The sequence below is a fragment of the Pristis pectinata genome, chromosome 11 (assembly GCF_009764475.1).
Source record: "Pristis pectinata isolate sPriPec2 chromosome 11, sPriPec2.1.pri, whole genome shotgun sequence".
NCBI classification, from domain to species: domain Eukaryota; kingdom Metazoa; phylum Chordata; class Chondrichthyes; order Rhinopristiformes; family Pristidae; genus Pristis; species Pristis pectinata.
Window position 1 is genome coordinate 31,502,915 of NC_067415.1, and position 22,727 is coordinate 31,525,641.

Sequence of the window (22,727 nt, forward strand, 5' to 3'; positions counted from 1 at the left end):
CTGTTTTATGTCCTCCAAGAGGGCCTGCAAACCTCCTGCCAAGAAAATGCAGGTTTTCTCTGGCGACTCTGCTCAGTGAACACCTTTGAAAATGGAAATGCTGCAGCCAATTAAAATAAGAATGCAATATTAATTAAGGGATTTGAAAGAGAAAACCATACTCCACTTACTTGCAACTTTCAAGACTCTCAGGAATGATGTCAATTCTGGTCAATATGAAGCACTTGCCTACATTTCCCAGAACCTGCCATTACCCAACCAGCTTGTTGTTTTACACCAACTTTTAAAAGGTGCTCAGGAAATTTGATAGTCATTTTCCACTGGCAAGATCAGCATTCATGTTAAATTACAGCAGTTTTGACAAAACATCATCAACCTGATAAGTTTATTGTACCTTTCTCTTTCCACAATGCTGCCCAAGTGTTGCCAATATTTTTTTTAAATGTTGGCATAACACATTTACTCCTATCCAGGAAGTTCCATTGAAAAGTTACTCTTTAAGAAAGAATAGGAAAATAACATTATGCTGTGAACAACCTTGTGTTGCATGTGGAAACCATTGATAAAAGAAACAGTTTACAAAGACTTACTGTGGTCCACACTTTGTTCCTTTCGCCCTTTGTCTATATCCTGCCTCTTATCAGATATCTCTTTAGGTGGTTCACCTTTCTTTCCCAACTTTTCTCGGGAATAGGGCTGAAAACACAAATAGCATTTTAAGCCAGATCAGCACTTCAGCCAAAACTGCATAAAGTTGAAACTAAAAATAAATTATGCTCCACACGTTAAATATTTACATATTTGGATATTTACAACTAGATTCAGAATCTTAAATAAAAATCATAAAATAACATGCAATAAAAGTAATCAATGGGCTTTACGCTCAATACATATATTTGTGAAGTTCATATATATGGTGAAGTTCCTGAAGACTGGAAGGTGTCTAATGTCATTCCATTGTTTAAGAAGGGTAGCAAGGACAAGCCAGGGAACTACAGGCCCATCAGCTTGACATCAGTAGGGAAGTTACTGGAGGGAATTCTGAGGGACAGGATCTACCAGCATTTGGATTGACAGAGTCTGATTAGGAGGAGTCAGCATGGCTTTGTTCATGGAAAGTCATGCTTGATATATCTTTCAGAGTTTTTTTTTTAAGAGATAACCAAAAAGGTAGATGAGGGTAGGGGCAGTGAATGTTGTCTATTTGGATTTTAGAACAGCCTTCAACAATATCCCTTGTGGTAGGCTGGTCTGGAAAGTTAGGTCCCATGGAATCCAGGGAGAGCTAGTTAGGTGGATTCAAAATCAGTTTGAAGGTAGGAAGAAGAGGGAGGTGGTTGAAGGTTGTTTCTCAGAATGGAGACTGATGACTAGTGGGGTGCTGCAGGGGGTAGTGTTGGGACCCTTGTTATTCATTATTTAAATGATTTGGATGCAAATGCACAAAGCCTGATGGGTAAGTTTACGGATGACACAAAATTAGTAGGTATTGTTGATAATGAAGAAGGTTATTGTAGATTACAGGGGAACTCTCGATCAGTTAGGAAAGTGGGCCGAGAAGTGACAAATGGATTTCAATACAGATAAGTGTGAGGTGATGCATTTTGAAAAGTCAAACCAGTGTAGGACATAGTATGAATGGTAGGGCACTGGGGAGTGTAAAGGAACAGAGAGACCTAGGAGTACAGGTGCATAATTCGTTGAAAGCAGTGTCACAGCTAGACAGGGTGGTGAAAAAGGTGTTTACCACACTGGCCTTCATCAGTCAGGGCACTGAGTACAGGAATTGGGATATTATGTTGCAGTTGTACAAGTCGTTGGTGAGGCTACACTTGGAGTATTATGGGCAGTTTTAATCACCTTGTTATAGGAAAGACGTGGTTAAACTGCAGAAAAGATTTATGAAGATGTTGCCAGGACTAGAAGGCCTGAGTTATATGGAGAGGTTGGCCAGGCTAGGTCTTTATTCCTTGGAATGTAGGAGAATCAGGGGCAACCTTACAGAAGTGTTTAAAATTATGAGAGGCATAGATAAGGTGGCTAGTAACAGTCTATTCCCCATGGTAGGGGAGTCCAAAACAAGGGGATACGTTTAGGGTGAGAGGGGGTAGATTTAAAAGGGACCTGAGGGGCAACCTTTTCCACATAAAGGCTGGTGAGTATATGGAAGAGCTGCCAGAGGAAGTGGTTGAGGCAGGTACAATAGTATTATTTAAGAAGCACCTGGATAGGTACATGGAGGGGCGGGGCTTAGAGGGATATGGGCCAAACAGAGGAAATTGAGACTAGCTAGGTGGGCACTGCTGTCGGAATGAACCGGTTGGGCTGAAGGGCCTATATCCGTGCTGTATTGCTCTATGACTATTTCCTACAAATCAAATTTTATATTCCCATCCATATTTATTATTCATTCTTCACTGTACAATGTATGTGTTCCCTTTGTTTCAGCCTGCTCTAGAGCAGAAAGGTAAACTTAGACTAATGCCATGTCTGTGCACCAACATAAAATGGAAGATATTAACCAGTATTTGCACCGAATACCAGTTTTTAATATTCAAAATGCAAATCTCTTCAAAAGTGATAAAACAACAGTTCAAATTGATTGCATTCTATTCTACTGAGTCATGCCAGTTTCGAATAATGTGTTACTGTCTATGAACCGTGAACATCTGTTGCAGGTTGTTTTAGCATTTAATATAATCAATATTGATATGGCTTAATAAAGCATTCTCTCAGTACCACTTAACACTAGAAATCACACAAAAAGTTAGCTGCAGGAACTCTCACTTTTATTCTCTTCCTCACCATCTTAATTTTACTGCACTGTAGATGCAAGATCTGTAATGCCTAACTCAGCACAAGGCCATAACTGAATCTGTGGACCATCCCACTTTCAGGTTACACTGTATATTTAACTGTATTTTTTTTGAAAAGAGCTCGAACCTCAAAATCTTTAGGAATCACTATATTAGAAAATGAATGTGCAACTTCAGTTTATTTCTGCACATAAAACTTATTAAATTTACTAAACTAAACTTTACAAATCTTACCTGGGTTATGCTTTTAACTGTTTCCAGCTTCTCAGTATTTATTGCTAACCAGTTTGACTTATCAACCTTCACATTTTCTCTACTAACGTCACAATCCAGTCGTAATTTGTCAAAGAGACTAGGCTCAGTGAATAGGGGTGGCTGTCCTGAAGTTGTTACATTTGATTCAGAACCATGAATTATCTTCTCAGTCCCAGATCGAGAAGTATCAATCACATTATGTATTTTGCTCAATTTTTTCATCAATTTCACAGAATCAGGTTTAGGAGTGGCACTGTTTTCCCCATCCACCGACTTTCTGTTTTTGGATTCTAGCTGAAGTTTTGGAACTTTAATTTCAGTTCCATCTGATTTTAAAGACAATAAATTTTCTTTACGTTTCTCATGACTTTTGTGTTTCTTGGCATGACTGCTATTCTCTTTATTTATATTTTTCTTCTCTAAATAATCTTCTTTCTGATTTTTATTCTGTTTTGGTAACTTCATCTCTTGCTTGGCATTATCCACTTTGTCCCTTTTCTTTTTTTTACTCTTTAACTTAAGTTCAAAGTCATCTTCTTCAGAACTTTCCAAAGATCTCTTAGATGCTGAAGGGGTGTCTGGTTCGTCCAGCTCCTTAGATTGCTCAAAGATTGTATTTGTAGAATCCAATTTTTCCCGATCTTTGCATTCGAGCGTTAATGGTGTTTCTAATAAAAAGTCATCTTGTGGGGCTGGTTCCAATAAAAACTTGTGTGTCTCAATGTGTTTTTTCTTCAGTTTCTTCAAATCAGTTAAAGTCATTTTCTTCATTTTATCATCATCTGAGAGATCTCTCAGATTTTCCATCGAGTTGTCTCTTAGATCATCACTATTTGATCTGCTGGATTTCACTTTTTTCCCCATTTTGGGACTGTACTGTTTCGTGTCCAATTCAGTTTTCGATCTCTTCTTCTTCTTTTTGGTCTTTGGTGAAGAGATTTCTTTTGCCCCACCATAATCATCATCAGATTCATCTTCAAAAATATCTTTGTCTAAGGCAAGCTTCTGAAATAATACAAACACACAAAAAGAGCACCCGATAAAGTGAAAGGATGTTGCTAAAAGCTTCAAGACATCTCTTTTGGCATTCTAGCTAAAAATGTTATCATATTTTAATAAGTGAAATTTCTTCCATTTCTATTTCCTTAATATTACTTTTTCACTGTTTTTGTTGTTTCTAATCTTACTTCCTTTTTAATTAAGTATTTAGTGGGTCTGGAGTTTGGAATCGGCAATGTATCAAGAGATTTCGTTGTACCCATCCAACTGGTTGCATTGACCAAAATGACGATTCAATTTTTAATACATTTTTTCAGATGAATTAAGGGTTCACCACAAAAAAATTGTAATTAGTTTGTAACAAACTAATATCTCCAGCATATCAGAGAGACAACAAATACAAATGCATGTTAGGCAAATCAGAAACACTGAAAAGAAAACAAAAACCTTCTCAATTAATTCAAAAATATCAAAAACTTAATTCTTCCTAGGATCTATTCCTTTTCAGTTAAGTGAATGGAGTTAAAAACAAACTGCTGGAGGAACTAAGCAGGTCAAGCAGCATCTGTGGGGGAGGAGGAGAAGAACGGTCAACGTTTCGAGTTGAGACACTGCATCAGGACTGTGAGTGGAGAGGAGAGGGGGAGGGGTGAGACAGGGATTGGTAGGTGAAAGGTGGACTGAGGAGGGGTGAAGGAGCATAGGGAGAAGGAATCAGGTGGCGGAAAGAGGTGGAGTTGGGAGAAAGAGGGAGGTGGGTGATAGGTTAAAGCAGCCAAGGAAATAAGAAGTGGGACAGATGGAGCCAGTTCTAGGAGACGGAAGTTTCAAGGTGATAAGAGGGGACACAAAGGCTACAAGTGCTGGAGTCCAAAAAGTAAGGAAGATGATAATGGAACCTATGAAGAGAAAGACGAAGGGCAGATGGAACCAGCTGGAGGAGGGAAAGAAAAATGGTGATGGGGGAATATTGTAGGCAAGGATTACTTGAAATTGGAAAATTCAATGTTCATATTATTGGGTTGTAGACTTCCCAAGCAGAATACAAGGTGTTGTGCTAGTTTGTGTTGGGCCTCATCTTGGCAGTGGAGAAGGCAGAGGATGGTCACGTCAGTGGGGGAATGGGAATGTGAAGGGGAGTTGAAATGGCATGCAACCAGGAGCTCAGGATGACCATTGTGCTTGGTCTCGCCAATGTAGATGAGGCCACATCAGGAGCACCAAAAGCAGCAGATGAGGTTTGAGGAGGTGGACAAATCTTTGCCTCACCTAGAAGGGCTGTTTAGGTCCCTGAAAGGTGGTGAGGGTAGAGGTATAGGAACAAGTGTCACCCAGAGAAAGAGTTCAGGGAGGAATGGGTGGGAAGGGATGAGCAGGTGGGAAGGGATGAGCAGACCAGGGAATGATAGAGAGAGTGGTCCCTGTGGAAAATGGAAAGGGGTGGAGGGGAAGATGTGGCCAGTAGTGGGATCCCGTTGCAGCTGGTGGAAATGACGAAGAATGATGTGCTGGATGTGGAGGCTAACAGAGACAGAGTTCCCCTATTCCTCACTTGAGATATTTTGAAAGTTCACAAGTAAAAAAGAATAAATTATACTCATCTGCTAGCTGCACCAGACTTGGGATTGATGACAGCCAATTCTTTAAAAAAGGGCAGCTCATAATATCATCAGGCATTTATGGGAGTTATGGGGGCACAGTGAGATATTTACTGAGTGTGAACAACTGGGACTTTCATTCAAAATGGTTGGGAACCATCAATACAGAGGAATTAGCAGCCAATTTGCATGTAAAAAGCCCCTACAAAACAGCCCAGAAATAATAACCAGAAAATCTGTTTCAGTGATGCTGGATTAGGCCAGGAATCCAGGCATAACTCACTTGGTCTTTTGAAAATATGGGTCTGGATTTTTAATGCTAAATATTTTCAAGGTTAGATCTTGAACCTACAAGTTTCTAGAGACAAGGATAATACCAACTGAATCACAGCTGTCAAAAGATCAAGCAGGCAAGAGCACAAATAACTAATACCAAACACATAAGACCATAAAGTCAAACAATGAGTCCATCAGAAAAGCAATTCCTTCTTTTATAAAACCAGGGAGGGTTTTAGCAGTTTAGAAATTTGAATTAATGACAAAAAAAAAATCAGCTGATAAAAACACGGCAGCTATTTTAAAATGATAATTACAAACTGCTGATAAAAGAAGCAAAGCATATGCTGATAGTATTAGATGAAATGGAAGGAAGCCAAAGACTTGTTTCTATGCTGTAAATCCACATGACATGTCATGCAACCAAGCCAACTCTCACCCGATTGTCTCTTGCAGGTGATTTTTCTGCTGCTTTCCGTTTGAAAACTTGCAGCACTTCTGTGCAGTCCTCCAAATGAGCCTCTGGCTCCCAAGTATCATCTTCAGAAGAGTAGCCTTTCCAGTGAACTCTGTACAAAACTTGACCCTGTTATTATAATTAAAATCATATTTACACAGGATCTGTCAAACCATGCAGATAATATTGCCAGATAAGACTTATTGAAAAGGTATCCACTATCTCATAATCTCAGAATCAAAGCTCTACAACCCATGTGTTTTAAAATACCATTACAAGACAGATTTGAACTGGGAAAGATGATGAAAATTATAAGAGATAGACATCCCACCATGATGTACATGTGAAGTAAGAGCACCATTATCTTTTTCCAGGGAATACTTCCTGTCTCACAATGGTACTATGTCCAGTTTCAAATTAAGTACAGGGGCTCCCCAGGACAGAGTCATAGAGTTATACAGAATGAAACAGGCCCTTCAGCCCAACTTGACCACGCCAAAGTTGCCTACTTAAGCTAGTCCCATTTGCCTACATTTGGCTCATATCCTTCTAAAACTTTCCTATTCATGTACCTGTCCAAATGTCTTTTAATAGTATTTGTATTCACCTCTACAACTTCCTCTGACAGCTCGTTCCACACACCCACCATCCTGTGTGGAAAAACATTGCCCCTCAGGTCACTTTTAAATCTTTCCCCTCTCACAAATCTAGGCCCTCTAGTTTTAGACTCCCCTACCCTGGGAAAATGACCATTCCCTCATGATTTTATACACCTCCACAAGGTTACCTCTCAGCCTCCTACACTCCACAAAGAAAAGCCCCAGCCTATCCAGCCTCTCCTTATAACTCAAGCCCTCAAGTCCCAGTAATATCCTCGTGAATCTTTTCGGCACCCTCTCCAGCTTGATGACATCCTTCCTAATAGCTAGGCAACCAGAACTGCACACAATACTCCCAAGTGTGATCTCACCAACATCTTCAGTTGCAATAAGTTGTTCTGACTCTTCTACTCAATGTTCTGAATGACGAAGACAAGCGTGCCCAACTCCTCCTTCACCGCCCTATTAACCACACAACTTATTAACCGTACCAACTACATTCTCATGGTTACGGAAGACCTGACTTTATGCATATTCTCCCATAAATTTTTAAAGAATTTTCAAGACAGGAAAGCATCTTCAGGAGTTATGGAATAGAGTTAGCAACTAGTTAATTCAAAAGACAACCTTCAAAACAAAATGTTTACACGTAACTTCCCACAGTAATCAAACAGATACTTCGCTTTTGAGAATGTAGCTATCGGTTCACAGCGAGAGACCACATAAGAGATTTGCTTTAGAAACTGACAAGGCAAATCACCTCTAGTGACACTTATAAAATACTTTAATCAAACAATGCAACATCCATTGACATTTTAAGACCATCAAAAGTAATCCTTGGATGTGAGACATTCTGATTCTGTACCATTGTAACTACACAAGGGATGACAAAAAATAAATGTTCATGTTAATTGACCCTCATTGAAATGGTTTGTTTATGACCTACAGAAAAAAATTTGGTTAAGAGACAGTTCTCAAGAACAGAACACTTACATAACCCAGGGACTGCTTGTACAGTGGAACCTGTAGGCAGAGAGTTATTTGCACGTGTACTTATTTTCAAATGATCCTGGTGTACAGAACAAACTTTATACCCCAGGACTGACTGTACATCCTGTATCATTCTTTCTAGGTACCCCCCACCTCCCATTTCTCCCAAATCCTTCCCCATCTCTCGGACTTGTAATTTGGGAATGTATGGCACACACAAGGTTGATAATGTAATTAAAAATTGGACAGAATACAAAAGGATCAGAGGGGAAGTTAAATACACTAGAAAGGACATAGAACGAATACAAAAGTAAACTGGCAGAAAAGCAAGTCAGCCTTCCAAAAGCTATAATAATAAATGGAGTGGCCCGATTACAGACTGGGGCAGAGATAATGGCAGAAATACAAAGTGAACATTTACATCAGCTTTTACGAAGATGCTACCAAAGCCACAGTAGAAAGGTTGTTGAAATATTGTATAGACTAAAAATTGATAAAGGGGAAGCACTAAAAAGGATGATCATACTCAAATTAGATAAGTCACCAGGTCTGGAAAGTATCCATCCCAGGTTTCTGAGAAAAGCAAGAATGGAATTTGTGGAGCTGCTGCCATAATCTTCCAAAACTCCATGGGCTATGGAGACAATATCAGGGGACTGAGGGATGCCAAATCTTATGCAATTGTTCAAAAATATTAACACTTGAACAGTACAGCACAGAACAGGCCCTTGGGCCCACAAAGTTGTGCCGACATAGTTAATCCCTCCTACTACAGAATCTTTCCATTTTCCTCTCATTCTTGTGCCCATCCAAGCCGCTCTTAAAAGCCCCCAATGAATTTGCCGCTACCATCCTAACAGGTAATGCATTCCAGGCATCCACCACTCTGAGTAAAAAAATGTACCCCTCACGTCTTTTCTGAACCTACCATCTCTCACCTTAAATGCATGCCCTCTGTTATGCCCTCTGGAATAAAACTTAAACTAAAAATTGGTCAATTTAACCTCAATGGTAGGAAACAGATTGAAATGAAAATCAGAAAAATAAGAGTCATTATAAAAATATGGATTAATAAATGAAAACCTTTTGTTAAATGCAAGTTCTGCATAACCAACTTGATTTAGTTTTTTTTGAGGAGGTTACAGAGAGAGCACCGGGGGAAAGTGAGATCACAGGGAGAACGTGCAAACTCAAACCAGATAGTGCAGAAAGTCAGGTTGTTGAAACTTTGAGACAGCTGCACTAACTGTAACACCATCATGAATCCCATGCAATAAGAACATAAAATATGAAATTGGCTTAGGACTGAAAATGGAATTAGAGTCAGAGTCATCAAGTTATATAGCACAGAAACAGGCCCTTCAGCCCAAGTAGCCCATGCCAAACAGAATGCCCCATCCAAACTAGTCCCATTTGCCAGCATTTGGCCCATAACCTAAACCTTTCCAATCCATATACCTGTAGAACTGTCTTTTAAAAGCTGATTGTACCTGCCTAAACCACTTCCTCTGGCAGCTCATTCCACACAGATACCATCCTTTGTGTAAAAAAAAAATTGCCCTTCAAGTTCCTATTAAATCATTCCCCTCTCACCTGGAACCTATGCCCCCTAGTTCTTGATTCCCCAACCCTGAGAAAAAGACTGAATGCATTCACCCTACAATGCCCCTCATGATTTTATACACCTCTATAAGATCACCTCTCAGTCTCCTACGGTCCAAGGAATAAAGTCCTAGCCTGTCCAACCTCTCCCTATAACTCAGTCCCTCAGGTCTTGGCAACATCTTCGTAAATCTTTTCTGCACTCTTTCCAGTTTAATAACATCTTCCCTATAGCAGGGCAACCAAAACTGAACACAATACTCCAAGTGTGGCATCACCAGCATCTTGTACAACCAGTATTGTGGTGAACATTGTGTCTTGGGCATGAGTAAAGTAATTAGTGGTGTTTCAAGGGTCAGTGCTAGGACCACATATATAAAGCAACCTGGACTTGAGTGTAGAGACTACCATTTCAAAATATGTATACACCATGATTTGTGAGAACCTGTTAGGAACTTGGTGATAGACTTCAAATAGGTATGTGGAATGGACAGATGTAGAGCAAACAAAACTGATAAGAAGTGCAAAGTACATTAGTGCATTTTGAAATGAATATGCAAAAGATATAATTTTAAAGAGGCGCAGGATCAGAGAGACCAAGGTGTATTTGTGGACGTCCTAATGCAGCATGAAGTGCGAGAAAGTGATGAAAACAGTACTGTACAGCCTTTTTTGTGGGCAGAGCCAGGTTGACAATTCAAAAATCATTTCTGAAATCATTGACATAAGTGTGGATGTCACCAACTACTAGAGGACCTTGTGGCTGACACACTGATATCGGAATCGTCATGGCTACTGTAAATCTAGCAATTACTCAAAGAAATCTGGGCATTAAACATGCATCAGTTTAGGTTCATCGTTTTAATGGAGATGAACACCTCTGTGAGCAATAGGCAAATTTTAAGTAATTTAAGTGGGTTCAATGTTCTGAATTATTTTTACTTCTTTTAATTGTTGAACTTTTAAAAACTCTTTTTAAAAGTTCTTTAACACTTCTTGAACATTAGAGATATTCAACACCTTTAATAGTTTTAACAAATATTGTGCATCTCCCCTCACAGAAGATGATACGAGAAAACCCTGCCAGAAGTTTAGAGAACCAATAGAGTTTGAGGAACCAAAGGAAATTAAGGTACCAGAGTAGTCAGTGAGACTGAAACCTATTAAGCCCAAGTACCTGTTGAACTACATTCAGGTTCTAGAAGAAATAGCTATAGACATAGGTGGTACAATAATCAATCTTTCAAAACACCATTTTTATTCTCACAGACAGGTGATTGGCCCTGCTCCTGGGGCAACTGACTACTTTTGTGGTAATGACAGATTGCAAAGTTGGAAAGGCATTTGCAATGTGGGAATTTGATAACTGGAAAGTTGCAATTCTACCAAAGTCAGAATTTTCTCATCCTGGAACACTGATGCCTAACTTCAATCTCTTACGTACTTTCATGTTTTCTATTTATAGTTATGTAAAGTCACTTCAGCTTACTTGGAGGGGGCCATTTATGAAAAAAAACTGAAATGGCAAAACCAGAATAATGCAGAAAGTAAAATATGAAAAGGGGAAAGAAAAATGTGTAAAGTTTTTAAGTGATGAAAAGATTGTAAAGTAAAAATAAAAACACAACCTACAAAGTTAAACTTTGTGACAAGTACAATGATTCATTTGCCCATCGAAGAAACAGCTGCATTCTTCCCACACCATGAATTGAGTGGCAAAGAAAAGTTCTGATGTTTGCAACCAGTAACATTATTGGCTACTTCAGAACATCCCGTTCAAAAGTGAGACATGCCAAGGAAAATTTAGGGTTCTTCTATGATGTGCCACAAGACTGATTTCTTCTAAATTTACAATTACTTAAAATATTTACTTTCAAAAGAATTGGTTTACTTGTTTTTGGCATCAAGATCTAAAACTTGGCAAGAACTTTTATTTATATACCGTCAGGTATCACAAATTTGCTCTGCATTGAAAAAAGTACTTGTAAATTTATCCGCAGTCTTTGTTTAAGAAAAAACAATGCTTTGAATAAGTAAAGATTAACAAAAAGATGGTTACATTAAATAACAAGTGAACACCCAGAAGATACAAATATAATTTTTTTTTAAATTTGAGTACTCAATTGCTTAGTAATTAGTAATTATAGATACAGAAAAAAAATTAAATCACATTGAGCCAATATGCCAACAAAAGCTGCAATCTGCTTTCAAAATGATCATTCTCCCAAAGAACTGAAAATTCTCATCTTAAATCTTCAATCAAAAACTGGGCTGCCACATGACAATTTGTTGTTATCGCTTAGAAAACATACAGCAATTCATGATCTTTATTTTATTCAATTTTTCTCCCTCAATTCCCTTGTCCATCTTCTTCATCATGGAGAAATTATTTTTCAAAAATACACATTTTCCTAATTTGGGTCAACCACCACCTCTAGCTGTTACCCATTACAGTTACACTGAGAGAAGTGAGAATTATCATATTCTGGTTTGAAGTGAGCAATCTAAAGGTCACATACATCCGTGGCATAAAATGTTCCTTCATTTTAAAAATGCCAAATTCCATTCAGTTTTAAAATTTAGCTGGAAAAATTAACCTTCATTCCAACTTTTAGGTTGCTGTTCTTAGTCAATTTGTACATTAATCTCACTCTTTGAAGATATGTTCTCAAAATCACATTAAAGCTGTGTTTAAAAGTAATCAGACTTTGTAATCTTGATGACTATGCATATTATCTTTATAGCTAAAACTAACAAAAGTAATTCTGAAGCAAATATTTTCAAACCATAGTACTGATCCTTGAACTTAAGTTTCACCCACTATTCCCCATAAAACATTTTGTACTTCAGTCTGGCTTTCTTTTTTCTTTCTCTCAGCCCACCCACTCCCAATCTGAACTGAAATTCCCCTCCGTTGGATGCAATTTCCTTTCATTTGTAGAACTTTTATCCACAAAATGTAACCATGGTTAACAGGAAAGTTGACAGAAAAGATCAAAAAAAGTCACTTTTATTCCTCATAGCCATAATTTAACAACTTTCTCAATGACACACTTCCCAAATTAGAACTGCAATATAAATGCTGTAGTGACTACTGTATTATTGATAGCCATAATCCAGCAGATAAAGTAATATGTTAACAAAATAATGTAGTTACTAAACAATTGATTTGCTATTTCTTTGGAATAACCAACTACACAAATTAATCCTGGTCTAATGATATGGATATTAGTTTTAATAATCATGCTACAACACTACAAATAATTTAATTCTTTTACAGGTCAATTCAAATTACACTAGTTTTGTTTTAAGAATTATATAATGGGCAGGCACAGTAGTGTAGTGGTTAGCATAATGCTTTACAGCACCAGTGACCGGGGTTCAATTCCAGCCCCTGTCTGTAAGGAGTTTGTACATTCTCCCCATGTCTGTGTAGGTTTCCTCGAGGTGCTCCAGTTTCCTCCCACATTCCAAAGACGTGCGGGTTAGGAAGTTGTGGGAATGCCATGTTGGCACCGGAAGTGTGGCGACACTTGCATACTGCCCCCAGAAGACTCCAAGCAAAAAATATGTATTTCACTGTGTGTTTCGTTGTACATGTGACTAATAAAGATATCTTATAATGAAATTTTCAAATGGAAATGAGCAATCAGAGTCAAATTAAGCAATGAAAGGTTTCTAAGAAATGGGGTGATTTTTCAGAATGTATTTCCAAGATCCCATGTGTGCCTAAATTTCTGCTGCAGGCTATCAGCAGTCCAAGATCACTACCGGATGAAAATTATTACTGAAATAATCCCCCATCATTGCTTCTCAACAATAGAATTCTTCCAATCCCTGACTGTATATTAACTATTAAAAACCACTTGTACCTCTTGAAAATCTAATTTCATTACATACTATTTAAACAAATTGGCTTCAAGGTAGCACAATGGTATTGTTTGCACCACTGCAGAGCACACAAACAAAATACCCTTTTCGTCATTCCCTATACAGATTTCTCAAATGCAAAACCAAACATTTCCACAAAATAGGTTTGCAGGGTAGAAGAAAAATAGAGCACACCAACACTCGTACTCAAGGAAACCTTTGTGTATTCCTTAATGAATGTAACACCAGCAGAGTTTTGTGGTTACAGTTACTTAATTCATTTCCTCACTCTTCATCAATTACCATAAAATAGACTCCGTAACAAGGATAGAGAAACTGCACAGAAACTTATTGTGCCATATTACTAACAACCAACACAATTATAGTTTTGGTATTAACCTTCAGGATAGAGTAAAATATAGATAAGCACTTTAAATTGGTCTAGACAAAGTAAACTACCTCAAATTCATTGCCACACTGCACCTCAGCCTATGCCAAGCTCATCTTTTTTCAAAGGCCAACACCTTCTCGCTTAATACCTTTTTGGTTCACATCTCCATACATTCCTACACCCCTCCCCCAAAAGGATACGAGATAAGAATAGGAACTCAGAAACACCATTCAGTGAGGAAAGATCGTAGGGACAAGGGAGAGGCAAAATAGGTGAGCAGAGATGGGGGGGGGGGGGGGGGGGGGGAAGGAGAGCTGGAAGGGAGGAGGGAGGTACAAGAAGAGTCAAGGGAACACTTACGATGTGGGAATGAAGAATGTAGGTAGTAAGAATGTAGTTATATTTTCTTGTTTGGAAGGAGTCACAGAAAATTTACTCACTGAAGGCGGACAATCAGCCCATCGTGACTACGTTGATCATAAAAGAGCTAGCCAACCTAAACTGCATCTCCTAGCAATAGGTCTATAGTCTTGTAGGTCACAGCCAACCAAGTACATTTGCAACCAGGTACATTAGTTTAAAGAGGATTTTTCCCTATGAAACTCTTCAGATACCAAGTTCCCGATGCCTGCCAACTCATGGGTGAAATAAATCATCTTTAATCTCCCCTCAAATCCATCAATTACTTTAAACCTCTGCCCCACAATCTTTGAGTAAATAGGAAGAATCTATCTCAACCTTTCAATTTTGTATACTTAATTAAGTTGCTGCTCATTCCTAGCCTAACTAATTTTTCCAATCCTGACAACATTTTGTACTGTTTCCAGCTCAATCGCAAATTTCCTGTAATACAGTGACCAAAAGTGTACACAGTACTCGAGATCTGGCCTAGTTAGTGTTGTATAAACTCCAGCATAATGCCTCTCCTTTTAAGTTCTATGCCTTGGCTAATAAACAAATCCTTTAGGTCCTTTCAACCACCTCATTTCACCTGTCCTGCCACCTTTAAGGATTTCTGCAAATATACTCCAAGGTGCTTTTATTACTCCACAACACTCAGTACCCTAACATTTACTGTATATTCCCTTGCCCCTTTGCACCTCCTAATTGCATAACCACATACTTCTCTAAAATAATTAAATTCCATTTGTCATTTTATTGTCCATTTCACCAAGGGCTTTCCTCTTTAATGTCAACTACCATTTTTATATCATCTGCAAATCCTAACCACATTTATATCTAAATTACTAATACATATTATAAAAAATGTAAGGAGCCAAGCCAGTTAACAGCATTCACAGGCACAAAAACAGTGAACCATTACTTTTTGCCTCCTGCCACAGGGCCACATGGATGTACACAAAGAGAAAACGGAATCCTACTGAGGTGCTGGATGGGAGCAAAAGGGACCATTCAAGAGCGTTGGGTAGGGAGAGACAGATAGGAACTGAGGTGGGTACAGAGGAAAGAAAGTAAGCAGGGGACATTTTCAGGAAAAATAGAAACATGATGGTGATAATTCCAAGTTTCAAAAGATTCATGTATTTTTCTACAGTGATCCCAAAGTCTGACTTTACAATATTGAATGTAAATTAGCAGAAATTTGTGGATCCCAAATGAAGTATTACTTTCGTGTATCAATGAATGCAGTTTTATTTTTGAGAGCTAAACGGCGCCCGAAATTTATAGCCTATTATTGGCCAGATACAAAGTGTTTTCTCAATTGAACTGGGCATTATTTTTAAAGATATAGTAATTTAGTTTTCAGGAGATTTAAATTCACACAAACGATGCTTTTTTCCCCCGAGATAACATTTTGCTGTCATTTATCCCTTTAAAGACTTTTAACTATCGGGATCTGACATTTAAGAAACACCACAGTAATATATCACCCCGACAACTTTACTATCTCTTGCTGGCAAACAAATACTGTGGGTACACTAGATCCGCAAGGATAAAACGAGGCTACACAATAAGAGTAAACCAACGGTGCTCTGGCACTTGCTCCACGGCAGGTGAAGAAAGCCAAGCCGCAGGCCTCACTCCACCGCCTGACTCCATGTTCAATGGAACACAGCACCCGTCACCCTCGGCCGACGAGCCCCGCTCTCCTACCTCCGAAATTTTCATGTCCACTATCCTTTCGACCTCATACACATCTTCCTCTGCCTCGCTTTCTTGCTCAGATTTCTCCGCAGCCGCCATCGCCCGTTAACGTTATGTTTCTCCGACACCGACGCGTTTTGAAAAAAATCCAGAAGAAACGAAAACTGGAGGGCGGGGTGTTGATGACGGAGAGACTTTGGATTGAACCAATCAAAAGCGAGAAGTTAATGATTGACAATAGATGTTTGCCAATCAATCGTCACAGCAGTCAATGGTTGTTGAAGTCGTCACCGTTCGTCAATGGCAATCCGCTTCACTACCCGCCCCGACCAAGTCCCTCTCCCATCAATGGGCGGTGCTGAAGGCGGAGTCAGTAGCTAGAGATGGGAGGGAGACAGAATTTGGTCACCAACCACAGGTAAGATCCTTGGATTTACATATAGTTTAACCAATTAAAGCTACAACTATTAATAAGCGCAAGCATTTATATTGCGCCTGAGTGGCACCACGTGGTTAAAGCTGTTTCGAATTTGCACGGTGAGGTATTGTAGTTAGTAGTAGTAGTAGTAGTAGTAGTAGTGAAGAAGGTAGTAGTAACTTCTATTAGTTGTCTGTGACTACGAACAGCATAAAGCTGTTACTCTAGAATAACTAATGTAGTGATGTGTGAAAGCTTGCAATGTCAAAGTGGCTTCCTCGTCGCTTCCACTTTCAGGCGTTGTCGCATTGTTAGAGTTCAGAGACTTATTTATCAACTTGGAATCGACATAGTCTTCATGTGCTTTCGTTTTGGGCTCTTGAAGTTGGTGGTAACACACTCCCAAATGTTAAGTTTACTCCAGTCCAGTGCAAGTTTAATTAGAATTTGACGCAGCTAGCTTTTGGAGAGCGCTGAAGTTTGTTGTATCAAAGGGGGTTTAAATTTAATTACGATGTGTCGGCAAGCAAACTTTATTTCGAACTCTTTATTTGTGGATTAATTGCTTTAGGTTAATGATTGTGGATTATTGCGTCCACTCCGGATCAGTGGGTTCTAGGGTGTTGGATCGGCAACCTCCACCACGGGTGGTGAATAACGAATTGAATGGGTGGTTTGGTGTTGAGTGCCGCCATTCGAATGGTGTTCACGAGCTCTCTTCGTTGGGACTCGGCTGATCAAGGTTATCTTTGCTGCATTTTGAGCTAAAATTGACTCGGGATTCCCATGAGTTATGGTATTAATTTTTGGTTAACTTTGGGGACACCTTTGAAGTGTTCTGCCCTCCGGGAAATTTTTGGTGCGATCCCTGAAGTACGGAAGATCTAAAGAGTCATTGACTTTACTGTATTGGGAGACTTATAGCGGGTGGTGTATTCACTCTAGTGAATCAAATTAGGGGTTTATAACTTTCTGGTAATTGTAAGGTTGCCATTAGGGAGACCGGCTTCTGCTTCGTAACTCCCTTAACCCGAATTCAATCCTGACCCTTGCTGTCTGTGTGGAGTTTGCAACGTTCGCTAACATTGATCCAGGTTCCTCCCACATCCTGAAGACGTGCAGCTTGGTAGGCTATTTGACCACCGAATTGCCCTTGTGTAGTAGAATCTGGGGAAATTAATGAGAATGTGGAGAGAATAATTTGTCTTTAGTATAAATGGGTGTTTGATGGTAGGTGCTGACTCGTTGGGCTATAAAGGGCCTGTTTGTGTTGTATCTGACTCTTGTTACAACTGTGGTGATCATGAAACTGTAGTATTAACGTCCCTCAAGAAAGAGGTTTGCATGCCATTACTCCCTATAAGGTAAAACCTAACAGCATAAATGGTTGTGATCCTTCAATCCCCAATAAACTTAATGCCTTTTATACACACTTTGAAAGGGAGAATAACAACACCACACCTATGCAAATCCCCACAGCTATGATCTGTCTCAGGCTGATGTCAGAACATCCTTCAAGAGGGTGAACCTTCAGTGTACCTGGCCAGATACTGAACCTGTGCTGACCAACAGGCTGGAGTGTTGAAGGCCATCTTCAACCTCTCTGCTGTGGTCTGAGATTCCCACCTACTTCAAAAGGGCAGCAATCATACTGGTGCCCAACAAGAGCAGAGTGAGCTACCTTAACTATCACCTGGTAGCACTTGCATCTACTATGAAGAATTAACTCCTGACTGAGCAAGGACCTGGAGCCACTGCAATTTGCCTACTGCCACAACAGGTCTATAGCAGATGCAATCTCACTGGCTTCACTCTGCTTTGGAGCACCTAGACAACAGCCAAATACATCAAGCTGCTGTTTATTGATTACAGCTGTGTTCAACACCATCATCCCCTCAGTATTAATCAACAAGCTTCAAAACTTGGGCTTCCTGGATTCTCTACTTATTGGGAGACCACAGTCAGTGTGGATCAGTAACATCTTGCTGATAATTGATACAGTTGCACCTCAAGGATGCATGCTAAGCCCATTGCTCTATGCTCATGACTGGACAACCATAGCTCAAATACCATCTATAAATTCACTGATGACACAGTTGGTAGAATCTCAGATGGTGACAAGGAGGTGTACAGAAGTGAGATTGGCTGGTGGAGTGATGTCACAACAACAACCTTGCACTCAATATCAGCAAGACCAAGGACTTCAGGAAGGGGAAGTTGGGAGAACACACCAGTCCTCATTTGAGGGGTCAGCAGTGGAAAGGGTGAGCAGCTTAAAGTTCCTGCGCATCAACATTTCAGAGGATCTATCCTAGGCCCAACACATTGATGCAATCATGAAGTAGACACACCAACATATCTACTTTATTCGGAGTTGAGGAGATTTGATATGTCACCAAAGACTCTTGCAAATTTCTATTGATGTACAGTGGAGAGCATTCTGACAGGTTGCATCAGCCTGGTATGGAGGCTCCAATGCACAGGATTGCAAGAAGCCGCAGCGGATTGGAGACTCAGCCTGTTCCACCACGGGCACAACTCTCCCACCATTGAGGACATCTTCAAGAGGTGGTGCCTCAAGAAGTTGGCATCCACCACTAAGGATGTGCCCTCTTGGTGTTACTGCCATCAAGGAGGAGGTACAGGAGCCTGAAGACCTACACTCAGTGATTTTTAGGAACAGCTTCTTCTCTTCCACCACCAGATTCTGAACTATCCATGAACACTACCTCATTCCTTTTCTTTGCACTATTTGTAATTTATAGTAATTTTGTCTTTGTACTGTACTGCTGCTGCAGAACAACATTTTACAATATGTAAGTCAGTGATAACAAACCTGATTCTGGAAAATAAATCTGAATCCAATCCCTCCTCCAGTCTGAGGGATTTGAACTTGATTCCTTCCAGCTGTTCAGTGAAACAAATCAACTGTAGGACCATGAGTATAGTAATCAGTGACTTAATTTCATTAGCTACTCATCAACCTTTTAAACAGATCTTTCCAGTCAATAACTGCTTCATGATCTTGCCTTCAAAGTTCTTGTTCAAGAATCTAATTCAATTGCAAGTTCTGTTAAGCAACTTAATATGCACAAAATTTTGAAATTTGTAACCATGTAGCAATTTCCTCAAGTAGCAAATATAATTTGACACTAGCATCATTAAAAACTGCTTTAAAGGTGAATGATAAAGTACGCTACAAACCCAAAAAACAGGTAGTAATTAATATCATTTCTTTTAATTAAAGTAATTAATATTATTTCCATATAATGAAAACAATTATTTTGAACATGTTGCAATGAAAACTATTGGTCTTGCAAGGTTTTTAAATCACTGGGAATAAAATTCTTATTTTGCAAATTGTTACTTATTGTTGGATGGTATACTGTCTTTAAAAAGTGGATCAGGACAGGAGAAAATACTAGACTGACAAAGAAAATATATAAAGATACGATATCTTCATTAGTCGCATGTACATCAAAACACAGTGAAATGCACCTTTTGTGTTGTGGGGGCAGCCCATAAGTGTTGCCACACTTCTGGCACCAACATAGCATGCCCACAACTTCCTAACCCATACATCTTTGGAAACCCACGTGGAGAATGTACAAACTCCTTACAGCCGGAATTGAACCTGGCTCGCTGGCGCTGTAATAGTGTTACGCTAACTGCTACACTTCTATGCCTGCCCATTAGATCTACTATCCCAAGCAAAAGTTAGCAATTTATGCTACTTTCTCACTAGCTTAGGGAGATTCAAAATGTCACCAAGTACTCAAACTTCTATCTGTAGAAAATATCCTGACTGGTTACATCATGGCCTGGTATTGCATTTCCAACACAATGCAAGAGGCTGCAGAGAGTAGTAGATGCAGCCTGGTCCATCATGGGCACAGCCCTCCCCACCATTGAAATCATCTACATGAGGTGCTGCCTCAAGCAGCATCAATCGTCAAGGATCTCCACTGTCCAGGTCATGCTCTCTGCTTGCTGCTACTGTTGGGCAGGAAGTACAGAAGCCTGAAGTCCCACACCCCAGGTTCAGGAATAGCTACTTTCCTACAAATGTTAGGTTCTTGAACTGCCCTGCACAACCCTAATCCTACCTTGTGAATGGAACTCTATGGACCACCTCTTGCACTACCATGGACTTGTCTGATTGTCTTGTTTTGCAGTCTTTTTCTTCACTGTCTTGCATAATTTATGTTGTGTTGTCCATCTGAATTTACATGTCTGTGATGATGCTGGAAGCAAGTGTTTCATTGTACCTTGCTGTACTTGTGGATATGATAGTAGATTTTTGAATTTAAGATGTATCAAAGTATTTTGCATAATGAATTATCCTTGTGTAAGTAAACACCACAGTTGTATTGCCTTCAATCAAGTAAAGTATCTTGTTTGAAAAAAGTTGTCTTAAACTGTCTAGCAATAACAATGCATACACCCAATAAATAGTCAAAGCATGAGGGGTAATGGTGAAACATTACAACTGGATGAGTAGGACCTCAAGTACTATTTTTGAATAAACTATCGATACATTTTTGAAAATTGTCTACTAAGAATTATAGAGCTATAGAGAGATGGTACAGAACCAGGCCCACTGAGTCCACATTGACCATCAATCATCCATTTACATTAATGTTACACTAATTCTATATTTTCTTCAACTCCACCCAGATTCTACCACTTACCTACACACTAGGACAATTTTCAAACGTCTTTGGATGTGGGAGGAAACCCATGCATTCACAGGGAGAATGTGCAACCTCAATGCAGAAAGCACCCAACCTCACGCTTGAACCTGGGTGTCTGGCACTGAGGCAGCAGTTTCCTTCATGTGTCACTGTGCAAGTAGTAAAGCTGCTAATTTAGAGCTGGACTTGAGAGAGCAGCTCCATTCTGAAGACGTGGACAGAAACTGCCCCGACAGACAGAATTCCACTTGCCGTGACTTTGTACAACCATCTAATGTGCTAGATTAGATGGTTGTACAAAGGTATGGCAAATGGAATTCAATGTGCATTAATGTGAAGTCATCTAGTTTGGACCAAAACGGGGGAAAAAAGTTCTAAATGGTAAAACAAGTTCCACAGAAACTCTATTGAATTAGTTTGATGTATTATGTAAACAGGTACAGAAAATAAGCAAAGGCTAATGAAAAGATGCAATTTATATCTAAAGGGTAAAAACTATGCTGATCTAAACCAAGTTCTTGGGTTAAACCACACCCTGAGTACTTTGAGCAGTCCCAGACAGAAAACCCTGGGAAAGATGTATTGGCCTCGCAAAGTGCATTTACGAGACTGTTATCTGGGCTGAAGGATTAAAATCACAAGGAGATGGTACATAAGTCTGTATTCCCTGCAATTTAGAACACCGATGAAAACAACTTTTAGTTTTTAGAATAGTAAGGAGAATGAATAGAAACTATGTCACAATGTGGTGCAGGGAATCGGTATTTGCTTGCTATTGTCACATACACTGAGATACAGTGAAAAGCTTTGCTTTGTGTGCCATCCAGACAGATCATGAAGTACGTGATTACATCGAGGTAGTAAAAAGAAAACAATGCAGAATTTAGTATTGCAGTTACACAGAAGTGCAAAGGCACGGTAGATTGGGAGATCGAGTTCATCTTTAAGTGTATGAGAGGTCCATTCAGAAGTCTGATGGCAGTAGGATAGAAGCTGTCCCTGAGTCTGGTGGTATGTGCTCTCAAGCTTTTGTATCTTCTGCCCCACAGGAGAGGAGAGAATGGTCGGGGTGGGAGGGGTCATTGATTATGTTGGCTGCTTTCCTGAGGCAATGGAAGAGAGACTGGCTTGCGTGAGGGACTGCGTTATGTTCACACTTTCTGCAATTACTCGTAGTCTTTGGCAGTTGCTATTACCAATCTATGGTGCATCTGTAAAAACTGGTAAGAGTCATTGGGGACATGCTGAATTTCCTTGGCCTTCTGAGGAAATTGAGGCATTGGTGTGCTTTCTTGACTGTAGTGTCAATTTGGCTGAAGCAGGATGAAGAGAGCCACAAAAAAAATCATTTAATTGATTTCATTTCTCACCTATTAAAAGACATGAATTGTTTTAGTTATAGCAATTCTAAATAATACAAGTAATATCAGTGAGACTACTGGGTTGAGATAATGGGTTATAGTAAGTGAATGTTGGCATTAATTCAATGTTATGGAGTCTACTAGTACTAGAGTCTATAACATCAAAACTATCTTCAGCTTGTGGTTTATCATGTATTTGGGCAATGGGAAGTTAGTATCAGAATCCTGATGACATATATTGTAATAGGGTCAGTGTTACAAGTTGCTCTGATACAAAGAAATTGTGCAGCTACTG

The 22,727-nt window shown here is 39.4% G+C and overlaps 1 protein-coding gene across 1 annotated transcript in view; it reads right to left on the minus strand.

Annotated features, from left to right (window-relative positions):
* Positions 1-16,128, minus strand: part of mphosph8 (M-phase phosphoprotein 8) — a 45,678-nt gene extending 29,550 nt beyond the window's left edge. The window contains exons 1-4 of the mRNA XM_052025654.1: positions 15,969-16,128; positions 6,384-6,530; positions 3,051-4,076; positions 591-696 (exon numbers count right to left, since the gene is read on the minus strand). Coding sequence (XP_051881614.1) covers positions 591-696; positions 3,051-4,076; positions 6,384-6,530; positions 15,969-16,058 — 1,369 coding nt within the window. The 5' untranslated portion in view covers positions 16,059-16,128. The remainder of the gene's footprint in view (positions 1-590; positions 697-3,050; positions 4,077-6,383; positions 6,531-15,968) is intronic.
* Positions 16,129-22,727: the final 6,599 nt, after the last annotated feature.